A 13,099-nucleotide genomic window follows, 5' to 3' on the forward strand; every position below is an offset into this window, starting at 1 on the left:
AGATTAGTCATTCAAAACGTGAAAGTGGCGAGTTTTCGTTTTGCACTGAGCAACAGCAAAGCTCACCACCTTCACTCCTCAGTGTCCCTCAGCTGGTCTGACTTTAATTATACACTTGTCTTCATACTACTACTTACCTCCACTCCTGCACTATATTCTGTTCCCATTACAGCTGATATGTTGTTTCTGCTGCTGTAATATACACTGTTATTGACTTCTTATTCCATATCAACTGTATTTATTTGACACTTTATACTGCACTATTTCATACTGCTAAATGTTGCTGCTTTTACCCATGTCACATATGTCACTTTTTTACACTAGTTGTATATACATTTTATCACTTATCTTATTTCATTTTATCTATTCCTATTTCATTTAGTACTTGCCTTCTTGCTACTTGTTTCTGTGCTGTTGCAACAATCGACTTTCCGCTCTGTGGTTTAATAAAGTATCTATCTAAGTAACTATCTTCACTTATCTTAAAGTAGCAGCTTGACGTGTTTTACATAATTTGCTTCACTATCGCACGTCCTGCGATGTGAATATTGCACATGTGCACATCGCAATTGTTAAACAAGATGTGATGCAGGCCTACTTCCATGCATACACCATCTACTTTATATTTATCATTATAGTAAACTATTTAAATACAACTGAAAAAAGTTAACAGACTTTTCTACTGAGAAAACTTTTCAAATTTATTTAATATTTGATGTAAATATGATTTAATGCGTTTCTTTCTTCATAAAACATTGAAAAAACAGATTCTAAAAAATATTTAAATGCAAACAATAGACAATAGACAATCCTCAGTAGTGTCTGGAAAGTTCCATATATATTTTAGTGATTTAGTGATTTATCCACTTTATAAACTTATATCACAGCCATATAGTTAGCGGTTGTATGGCTTTGTGTTGTTGGGCTGTTTAGCCATCTTTATTTATATTTCAAAACATCAGTGTGTTTATTCAGAAAGCATGCCCCTGTCACTTAGGATGATACACGGACCTCACAGTCGACTGCTTTCATTGGCACCATTTATTCTAATTATTATGACATCATCTTTTCAATAAAGGATTCTTATCTTATAAAAAGTTAAAAGCAGTTCAGTGAAGAAAATGTTGAGAGGTTGCAGATTTACTGATCGTTTGTGAGTGTTCTTGATCCTGCTCTCCATCTACTATGTCTTACTAAAACTATCTGGTTGCTCCTGACTCCTCAAATGTTTTGCTTCCTGGTCTCCATCTTTTTACCTCTTGTTTAAGGCCTCTGAATATAACAAACCTTAAAGAGGAGCAGCATGACACGACTTCAGGCATCACCAGCTGTAAAGTGCTCCTCTGCTGACTCTGCTGTTTTCTATTTCTACTTGAACTAAACCAAAGACAAAAACTCAAAGTAAGTATTCCACAAAAACTGCCGACTAAGACTTTTCTAACTCCCACAAGCCACTGCTTTTTCAGAACGGTCCAAATTGGACTCAGGAAATACTCCAACAATGCTTGCCCAAGCATGAACGGAACATTAAAGCTCCCGAAGAAACCAGAGCTCAAAAATGTTAAGGAAAGACGGATTCATCAAAACAACCATCAGTAGTCTTTACAGCTACATGACAGGCTGTCGTACAATCAGCTTAATGACTGCTATTGTGAGGAAACTATCAGTTAGACGCGGAACATGTGTTGTGATTGGCGGAACCAAACTGCAGCCATCTCTTAATGTCAATATGGCAGAAATAGTTGGAGGGAGAGCAGCAAACAGACAACATGGTGAGCTATCGATCGGCTGTAAATCAGAGATTTGTTACCCTTTCAGAGTCCAGAAATAGCCAGGCTGTTTTTGATCTAGAACAATCCATATTTCCACAGGAGGAAATGGGGCCCTGTCATTGTCTGAAAGTGTGGAGAGAAAAACACTGAAGCAGAATACTCAAATGTGAAACCACTGCTCTTACAGTTTTCAAAAGAAAAGGTCAGCAGTGATGTTTTAACACGCAGCCTGACGGGATATCACACGGTCTTTTTAAAGCTTTTAATATATCATTTGATTGCAGGTGATGAAAGTGTGTAATGAAGCTATTTAAAAACTAAATTCTTTGTGAGAAAGGTGCAGCACAAATTATAGCCACTACAATGTACGTGGATTAAGCACCCTATGTTCTAATGAAGTGGCTCAGCATGGACTGCATGAGCTACTGAACCTCCAGACGCACTCTGCAAGTAAAGGAAGGCTAATGAGCTTTAATCAGACATACAAATTCTATTATATCACTAAGCTCAGAAAAGTAATGATAACAGAGATATTGATTTACTACTTATTTAACTGTTACTATTACTTAAAACATAACAGCTATAATCAGATTCTGCGGATGGATACAGGCGAGGGACAAGTCTGTTTTTGTGTTGGAAGCTTGTCCGAGTGAGGCGATATGGAGATATACTTACTTTTTGACCTTGTGTTGCGTACACAACTGGCCGCGTCATGAACTTAATTGCTCACATACTTGTCTATGCACTACGCGTGTTACGTGAGGATATCTCTAGAGGCCACACCACTATGTGCGGTCCCCACTCCGTTTCTCCAACATTTTCCTCCGTGCACGGACGTAACGGCCCCGGACTTGACCTACCATCTCCAGTTTCTAGTCAGACTGTAAACAAAGAAAACGCATGGAATGCACTGAGCTACACCACAAGCTCAGAGACATTGCCGCTAACATATCGCAGTCAGACGATAGCTGATGGGTTTTGAGGTTGCTTCAAGCCTTTCTCATACAATGTTGAAATCTTTAGCCAATATGTCATTATAAATGGATCAGCAGGTAATGAACTCATAATTTACACCAGGAACATGAGGGGGTGAAGCAGCTGGGAGTGGAGCTTCAGCTTTGCAAAATAAACCATACTACAGGTTGGAGTTACCATGAATGCTATTTGCCGTGGAGTTTCTAAGATTAGACTTCTGTCTGTGCATGCATACAAATATTAAACCTCCCTCTCACTAGCGTCTGAAATAATCTGATTTTGTGGAAACGGGTAATAAATAAATCATCACTATTAGACACACAAATATGGGCGCAGTCAAAGAGCGATGAGATGAGATATATACAACAGAGTCAGGCAACATCTGCAGCACAAGTGTTCATACATACTTGAGCGTCTCCTTCATGTGAAGAGGCTGCTCGGCTAATAGAGAACATGCCACTGAAATCGCAGATGCAGCGAATGCAGAGAATTAAATCAAAGCCTTTCATGATAAACAAAAGCTTAATAATGTAGAAAGTGTAGATCCGCAGGGCACTGTTTTTCACACATTACAGATAAGAGGCCGGGTACGGCACGGAAAGCTGCCTGTTACAGCTCAGACAGAAACATTAGACTGTATGCTTTTTTGGGGGGGGGGGGGAGTGGGCATGTTGGTGCGTTGGCATGAAAGATGAGTCTTGGAATAAACAAGGTTGAGGAATAACGGGATGTGGGACGAATAAATAGTCAATCTTGAGGTAAATAGTGTGCAGCTATGACGCGTTGATACTCTGAAGAATAACAAAGCCCACGTAAAGTGCTTATACTGATTCATGAGCTACATTAAATGCACAATAACCAATGATCTGTCTCACTTCATCTTTCACGATACAACGCCAAAGCTTCAACTTCCCCGACTCTAGAATGGAGACGAAGCCCGCCTTCTGTACCGACTGGGGCGTCTGAGCTGAGTCGAAATGATCCGTGACTTAAAAAAATAAAGAGTTGACAGAATAAAATTTTTTTGTAATCTTTTGTACAGAGATCGCCATCTGGAGCGCTCTCCCATCAGCAGTTCAGCCATCTGTGGAAATGGTTCTGTTCTAAATTCACAATCTTTCTGATGTTCCCCAAACAAAGGGAACATATTCCAAGGGCGGCGTGTGTTGGAGGAGATAACACGCCCGGCGGCTGCGGGCTGCTGCAGAGGCAACCTTTGTGCTAATATTAATGGGCAGCACAGCAGCGAGACACTGCTGAGATTAACCCCCAGACCGGCCTAATCTCATCCACACAAGGAGAGATTACTAATGCACCGGCCGGCCAGGAAATCAATGCCTTTGTAAAACAATCGCAGAGTGAGGAAGTGTTATCGGCCCCTATTAACATTAGTGGACCGTAGAGTTGTTGGTGATAAGAATTTAAAGTAATTCTCAGGCTTAAAGCTGGTTGATTTGCTATAAACTGCTGTGATTGGGCCTTTAGTAAAAGAGTAATGTGCCTGTTAACTGAAAACGTATTAAATATTTAGTTGGAGGCTGAAACAGACCAAAGATCAGACATCTTGTGCTAAAACCCTGTGAGTTCTGTTTGGATAACAGGGAAGGTAACACTGCAGCATATTGCTGTTTTCTCTCCTGATACTTATTTTAACACCTATAAACTCAGGGTATCTGTGAAAACAAGCACAGATCTAACAGCAGTATGTGTCTGTCATTCTTTTCTCTCCAAACAAACCAAACTGACCTGTTGAAACTTGCCCAACAGCTCCTTCCACAGCTGTGTTAGCAGCTATGTGCTGTACTCTGACACAATGGGGCTATGGGTTAAATGCTACCTTCAGTATGATTACAATGACAAAACTAAAACGCTGAAGTTAGGCAGGTAACTGATTTACTTTGGTAACTATTTGAGTCAGCATCTTAGCATGCTTACATTTGTTAATAAGCAAATAACAGTACAGCACAACGAGGCTGAATGTGGGGCGCTGGTTTAGCTAAGAGGGTAGAGCAGGCGCCCCACATACAGAGGCTACAGTCGTCAGCGATACGGTACCGGCTGATAGGAATGCCACGTTACTGGTTTCACAATCATTCAGGGCGTTTTCACATTAGGTACGATTGCTTCATACCGTGCCCGAGTACAATTGCCCCCCCCTCTCCTCTCCTCTCCCCCCGCCGGTCAGCTTTCACATTAGTAATTTTGTTCCGTACCCGAGTACACTTGCGGGAGGACTCCGAAGCAGAAGGTGGCGGCACAGTTATGTGTGTGCAGAAACAGATCTACAATAGTCAAAATAGGGGTAAGAGCCAGGTCCGGCTCAAGACACAGGTGATGTAGTCGTTCTGGGGAGCGCTGGCTTGAGCCTCAAACGTTTGGAGTGAAGCCCCGGTACGATGTTAAATATAAGCTTAACTTTCTTTCTGCTCTGCTCTTATTTACTGTCACTCTGCTGATCTTTCTCTTGTACTCACTCGACCACTCAGTCAATGCGGACTTCAGGACACAAGTTACAACGAGAGGAGGAGGAGAGGAGAGATGCATTCAGGTCCAGGTGGAAAAACTCAAACTCAATGTTTTAATAGAGGGGAGGGTAAGAAGTCGGCCACTGATGTACCTCCTCAAAAACAGTTGATTTATGTTTTGAAGTAGTGCGTTCTGTTGTTTAATTAGCTCACCCTGCTCGTTTGAAGTAGTTAATTAAAATAATGACTCTCCAGGTCGGGGAAATGCTATGACATACAGTGATTACATGAATCTGTGTCGTTGCAATCCTTTTGAATTTGAGGTCCAGTATTTTTCTGATCAGGCATACTCTTTATTACTACTATTCCTTTTCTTCTTATTATTGATATCAAAAAAAGAATACAGAAATAATCGATAAATAAGTCGCCAATAAGGAATCCTCTTTAGTTGCAGCCCTACTCATGCTGTCATTTCTTCACTTAGAGTAATTCAGGGTTATTTCTTACTGAAGAGGGAAAAACAATGGAAGCCTAAATCGGCCAAAAGGCGAATATGCATCCACATGAGGATCACCAAGTCTTCAATCTATGAGGCGGCATGAAGAGCTCCCACTGCTCAGCGTCCTTCACAAATAATAGCTTATTTACATAGGCTGGCATATGAAGGAGAGTTCAAACAAGAGCTGTGGTGTCAATCAATAACCCAATGACACGAGCGAAAGGTCAGAAACGCAAAAGCATGTTTTTGTTTCCTCTTTCACAAAATATAAAACCTTTTCTTTACATGCAGGATAACAAAATAAGATAAGGAGTGAAAACATATTACAAAATAACATTTGTATTTATCTCTACCGTTCAGCTGAGAAAGTGCAAAGCAGCCCATATCCTCTAATCTGCCTCCAGCCATGTCCTTAATTTCTCTCTGTAAATATTTAATAGCCTCTTGGAAAATCCTCCTCTAGTATTTCACTGCTGTTTACTCTTGTGCTCTACAAGTTGTATTCGGTGTAGGCCGTCACATCACATTATCTCCCTGGACATTAGGTTAGGTTTCCTATTACTGAGGGTGGATGCAGAGGCAGAATGTGAAGGACTTTTCTGCTTTCCAGTGCTGCTGTTCGCCGATAAAAACTAAACACTGTAACACTGATATTTATAAAATACAATCACAAGACTTATAAAAGACTTCTGTCTCTTGCCTTCATTTCTAAATAGTCTCATAAAATGTGATGCTGATGGCTGTGAAGGAGGACTTCTACGATGCAGCAGACGATATTTTCCTGACTATTATCATTACTTGTGTTCCACTGTTGTTTTTGTCACAAGGCCTGTGGCTATAAAGGGCTGCTTTTGCCTTTTAAATTAATCTTTGCTGCTGCTGTTTGGGTGCATTTGAATAAATCTAATTTAGTTTATGTCGTCTGTTGAATTTCTACAAAAAAATGCAGTTTGTTTGTCTGTAAATGTGTCAATAACACTCCAGACTTTCTCTCTGTTCAAGGCAGACTTACAGAGAGAACAAAAAGCCTCACAAACAGGCTGTTTAATTGTTTCGTTTCAATGCTGTAACAGAAAAATAAAGCCAGACAGTGTTGCATAATATTGTCTTTTGTAACTTCACATCAGATGGCCGACTATTTGCATCATCATTCAGCCACATTAGACCTGCCAGCTCCTCCGAGCCGGGCCGCTTGTCGGAGCGCCTGTGCAGACAGGAACCAGCTGCCGACCTTCAGGAGTTTGGAGTGATTTCCTTCTGGCAGGTTCCCGAAACAGAGGCGGAGAAACATTTTAACCGACGGTAATTCGACAAATCTGACTGTGCAAGGACAGTTTTAATTGGACACATTGAAATCTCTGTCAATGATGGTAGTTTCGCAAATGAAATGTGGATCGTACACAGCTTTGCAGCTTTGTCAAACGACTTTCATCCAATTCAGAGGCGAGAACTATAAACAGAGAGAAAAATGCACCTGCCAAAAAACTGACTTGTCTAAACAACAACCTGTCCTTGCAATCAGTTTTCTTATTGACAGAGCATTTGCCCAGCTTATTCCATCCCTGCTTTTGAACAGCAATCATGTAAAAACCAGAAAGAGCACCTTTCTAAACAAATCACAAACCGTGTTTAACGGTGGATTTCTAACCCGTGACTGGGATGCAGATGATGCTGTTGCCTCACCTGGTTCGATAAATCTCACATACATCCTTACATCCGTCGGACACAGTGATTTCAACACCTTTCTCCGACCCAATTGCTCACGATCCATCAAATTCACTGATGCAGCAGAGGTGGAAAAGGGTCTCGAAATCAATAACTGGCTGCATCAGAAGTAGCAACAAAAGTGCTCTGAATCCAAAACTATTTTCTGTTCTCCTAAAAAAAATATCATTGCATTAGCCGCCCCTGCTTCTGAGTACAATACGGTGCACCAAGCACTTTTATATTACCAAGAAAAAACAACAATAACCAAAATAAAACTGGGAGATGATTTGTGATGTGGTAGAGGAAACATAATAACATTGCTGGAATTGCGAGCACCTGCAAAAATAGAACATTGAAGTTGATAATATTGATCCACCCAGTGATGCATCAAAAAACAAGCCTCGGGATGCAGATCATCTTTGCTCATGTGGAGAGAAAGTGCGGCTGTGTAAACCTGCCTGCTCAAAGTTTGATCCTGAGATCTGTTTCTACCTGATGGCTCTGGACACAATTACATCTTACTTTACTAATCACAGAGAAAAGCTAAACAAGCTCATGTTTAACAACGAGAGGGAGAAACTATTCACACAAACTATTTGTATTTGGTTTCTCCAGAATAACCAACAATCCAAGTTATCTTTGCTTTTAAAGGGGGGGTGTCATGCTGCTTCACATTTTAACACATATATAATGCTACAATGTTGGATGTCCAGACTAAACGTGGGTGAAGTTTCAAATCTGTAGTATGTTGGAGTAATCCCCAGGCTTCTCAGCTCAGTCTGCAGGCTGCTGTGAACACCAGGTTTCACACAGTTTTTTCTACACGCTGCACTTTGTTACGTCACAAAGTGCAGCCTCAGCAGGCTTCGGAGAGCTGGCCAATCAGAAGAAAGTGGGCTTGTAGAGGCGGGGTTTCTTAAAGAGACAGAGCACCAGTGTGAAAAAAATGAGGAGTTTTTTTTAACTGTGAATTATGCTAAGCTACTCCAAATATGAAGCTTTAAATTAGCACAATACCGCCCCTTTAAGTAATGAGTTATTATACTTAAAGCATCCTATACAACTGCATATAAATGGCAATTTTCCTCAGGGCCAGTGGCGTTTAGTCTTATCATACAGTCTGTTTGTAACTTGTGTTGGGTTATGTCCTGTGTAAACGCTATATGAGCACCATACATTATCATTGATCCATGCTGTACAGGTCATATTGCTTTAGTTTTAAGTGTTCATGGAGCAGGTAAAGCTACTTTTACTGCTGCATAAATCAATATGGAATCAATTAATTACACATTATACAGCTATACTGAAAGATATAAAGCCTCTATATGGCAGACGTTAAAGGGAAATGTCCTTAATATGGATTGCATCAGCCTAGTCCGTCGCATTGACATTATCTACATTATAAAAGATTTATAATGTCATCAGTGAAACTGTGGGAGAACACGCAAAGGGACTAGAAATAAACAGCACTTTTTAAATCACCACACACCTCACAAAAGGGCAGAACATCTCTGTTTATGGATTTAAATGCATGATGCCCTTAAAGCTACAACAAACAGAGTCAAAGCAGGCACCAGTACATCTCTGATTGTGCACTGGCAGCCCTCATTTACACCATTGATTATTTACCTCTGAGCAAAGAGACGGTCTACATGTCCAGGGTCAAAACAAAAGAGAGGCAGGTGTCCACACACGAAATGTTAACACCCATAATCCATCGTGCTCTCCAGCTCTTTGTCATGCAAATCTGGTGGATTCAATCAGGCCAAAAAACGTTTGGCTGCTCCTGTCATATTTAGAAAAATCTCTCGATTTGCTCGGAGACTGGCTTTGAGAGGAGACTGTAATGTAAAAATTAATCACATAATTACCACTTAGTGCTGTAATGTTCTGCTTAGGCTTGTTTATAAATTGGATCAAAAGATTGTAATTGATGCCAGAAAATTGACTTCTTCAAGTAATCTATTCTGTCGTTACTGTGTATTTGACTTTTAGATAGATGGATGGAAAGGGTCACTTTATTGATCCCAAACTGGGAAAGTGTAATAATATGCTTTTTTCAATCTGTTCATTCTAAGTAACTAATTAATAACCAACTAATCTGTTGTGTTGTTTGTTAAAGGTGGGGAATTTGCTCATTTGAAGCTTCACATTTAGTCTGGACATCCAACATTGTAACATTATATATATGTCTTAAGATGTCAACCCCCTCTTTAAGTGTTATAACAGCAAATTATAATAATTATTATGAACCTCTAATGGCCTCAGTTGATACATGAAAACAGGAGTCAAAATATTTAGCTGAGATTTTAAAGACGAAAAATCAAGAAGTCAATTAAAACAAAAATTAGACACTTATAGTTAATTACAGAACTGAGAAACAGATTAATAAATCCAATCCAATATGAAGCTGTTGATGTTTCTCGAGCAGCTTTAGAGTCAGTCGGCAGGTTATCTACCTGCAGCTTGATTCCATACCTGCCCGTCCTTTTCCTTAACGTTATGTCCGATATATTTCATGTGTAACTGAATGTGGGTCCTTGAGTCCATCACAGGAGGAGGCAGCTGGAATAACATTACTGTCACCGATAAAAGTGATTTTCTGCTGTTCTAACACAGAGTGAATCAGTATTCTAACCAAGGCCGTCTCCGTCGTAACAACAAACTGTCATGAGTCTGTTTTACTGTGCGGCGCCTTTGTTTACGTGAAACTATGCAGGAGTGTGGTTTCCTTTACAATAACAGAGGGCAGTGACAAACGGCGGGCTGTAGTGACAAGCTGTCTAATCTTTATAAGGAAGGTTGTTTGAAGAACGAGCCGACATCAACCTGTAGCAGCAGGGCTACAGCTTTGATACATGACACATTGTCATACATAGATGGAGGCTTACCCCGCACGGCTGGAAGATAAGCCCGTCGACCTCGTGGCTGACCTGCGACGTGAAGCTGCCTTCCAGTAGCTGTAAAATAGAAAAGGAGGACACAGTTTCAGTCAAGCAAATCTGATAAATGACAAAGTGGGGAGCTCAGGCTTCAGCTGGGAACAGAAGCGACATTGATTTATAAAATCAACTGCAGCTACACAGTCTGCCAATATTATCCAAAAAGTAACCAAAGGCTAATACTGTGCAAATCCTGCAGAGACATCAGGGCAAAGTCAAACACTGTTTTATCCATCAACCCCTGAAACGAAGCAATAAGTCTTTGATTGATAATGCATGACTGGAAGATCAATATCTGTAACTCGACAGCCCAGGTTGAGGACAAGAATAGCAACAAATCATTAAGTTTTTGATGCCTGGGAAGAGTGGGTTTCATCTCTTCCATTAACACCGAGCTGCACAGCTGTGGGTGAGCGAAAAGGAACCTGAGGCACCACATCAGACGAGTGGAGGGCCCAGGAGATGTGGCAGAGCTGCTGTACAATAAAAAGCACATTTTCCACATCGTCAAGCACATCAGCCGCAGCAACGGCAGCAGGAAAATTAGAGGCACTTAAATAAGGCTGAGAGGACGATCTGCATTTGGAAGCAGATGAAGAGATACCCCAATTTAAAAGCGTTTTTTTTCTCCTCCTCGTTCAATTAAACTCCATCTTAACCCGTCGCTAATGGGGTCACACCTTCTCACAGTGGAAGCTAAAGGTTAATTATTTAGTAGAGGATGTGTATGTTGTAAGAAAGCAGCAATATGTAGCTAACTTCTATCAACTTTTTCAATCAGCTATCTTTGAGTAAGAAACATTATGAAACAGCACCTTTTTCAATTTAGTCACCTCTGAACAAACTGGATGTCTCTTTGAAGTCAAATTTGAATAATCCCATTCAATAAACTTCAGAAGTAAAAAGTGAAAATCACCCCCTGAGGAGGTCATTAAAAAGAGATTGAGTTGAGTATTGTGAAGGTTAGCACTCCCTAAAACACCCCTCTACACCTTATTAGCTTCTACATCTATTTGGGGAGAGTCGTGCCCAAAGTTTTGGAAGTATCGCTTCTGCACTTTGGAGGTTTTTGGGGAACAGGAAGTTTTAAGTTGCCATGGAGTCAGTAAGCTGGGACTTTTTCAGCCTTTGTTCTTTCACTTTCAGTCTCAATTGACTTAATTGAAATGTAGTTATTCCCACGCCCTGTTTTCTGATACAGCTCTTTCCTTCTGGATACAGACTCTGATACCACATCTACCGTTTCAGCCAATGCCGAGTCGGTCTGATACCAATACAAATAAAAAGAGAGAGATAACATATTTTTAAAAGCTGTTTTCACTACCCCAGCACAAATGTGATATTATTGCTACCACTGTCATGTGACCTGTCTCAGGTAAAACCCTTCGCACATTTGTACCCCTTTGAGCCGTGGTTCTCAACTAGATGGTCGGGACCCAAAAGTGGGTTGTGCACCAAATGTGTGTTTGAAAAAAAATAAAATAAAATTTGGCACAAAAAGTCTGTGCTGCGCTTTTATTTTGAAAGACATGGGTTTCAGTACAGTGCAGTAGTAGTGTAGCTTACTCACACATGTATCCACTGATTGGATAATCCCAGCAACAGTTACATTCACATTCTTGAAACTTGATGAGCCCGACAGTAGCTGCACTTTTTGTGTATTTCTGTTGAAAACAGGCTGTTAACTGAATGAACTGTAGAGGGAATACGTTCTTCTTATGCACAGCTACCTGCTGGTCATTTTGCTTGACAATTATACTGTTGTGCTTTGTGAAGTTGACATACTGTGACGTTCCGTCTGTCTCAGATCCATGTGATGTGCAATAAAAATCTGTCAATGTGCAATAATCTCTCACCTCAGTGCAATAACCTAATACCACAGTGCAATAACCTAATTTAGTTTAATCGAACTAAATACCAGGTCAATTACCCACTGTTTACTTGTATATTTTCTAAGAGTGTATATTTTATATATTTTGTTATCTAATTTTGTACTTTTTATATATATATGTATATATATATCGATAGATATATATATTTTGATCTTTATTTTTTACCCCCTGTGTGCTGATTCTTTCCTATTGTATTGTACTGTATAAGCTGCTGGAGACTGAATTTCCCAGAGGGAGTCATCCCAAAGGGATCAATAAAGTTGAGTCTAAGTCTAAGTCTAAGTCTAAACTGCACCATTTTTCAATAAATACATTTCAGTGGTTGAAAATGTTCAAAATCTGGGTCGTGATTTCTTATTAAGGAGGTGGTGGTGGGTCCTGAGGCCAGACCAGCTGAGAACCACTGCATTTTAATACACCTTTGAACCTTGTTTCTGAGAGTTTGGCAGCTTATAATTTAGTTAAAGGAAGGACATAATTGCAAAAAACGTAACATTCTCTGTGTTGCAGAGCCTATGATGGTAAGGTGCTGCTAAGAGGCTAAGGAAGCTCGTTAAGCAATCCAAAGTCCAAAGTTTTAACCACTTATTAAACAAGTCAATTGTACTCAAATCAAAAGTACTGAAACAAAAAGCAACTTAAACGTAACCTAAAAACAACGCTAACTATGACAGTGACGACGTTGATGGTCAACAGAAGATATCTAAACCCACTCCCCCTCTTTGTCTGCCTCCTGCCACACAGCTGAACAGGTACAAATAATGCAGCCAGGTGCCAATCACCGGAAGTGATTACACCAGGAGTGCAACAAAACACATGATAATCAACATAGGAAAAAAATACATTG

General features: G+C 40.2%; 1 protein-coding gene across 1 annotated transcript in view; it reads right to left on the reverse strand.

Moving 5' to 3' along the window:
* rngtt (RNA guanylyltransferase and 5'-phosphatase) overlaps window positions 1-13,099 on the reverse strand; it is a 107,014-nt gene that overhangs the window by 23,946 nt on the left and 69,969 nt on the right. Inside the window, exon 12 of the mRNA XM_069657665.1 lies at window positions 10,310-10,378. Within this exon, the coding sequence (XP_069513766.1) occupies window positions 10,310-10,378 (69 nt within the window). The remainder of the gene's footprint in view (window positions 1-10,309; window positions 10,379-13,099) is intronic.

Source organism: Semicossyphus pulcher, unplaced genomic scaffold (assembly GCF_022749685.1).
Source record: "Semicossyphus pulcher isolate SPU_LCO1_2020_fin unplaced genomic scaffold, fSemPul1.0.p SCAF_11, whole genome shotgun sequence".
NCBI lineage: Eukaryota > Metazoa > Chordata > Actinopteri > Labriformes > Labridae > Semicossyphus > Semicossyphus pulcher.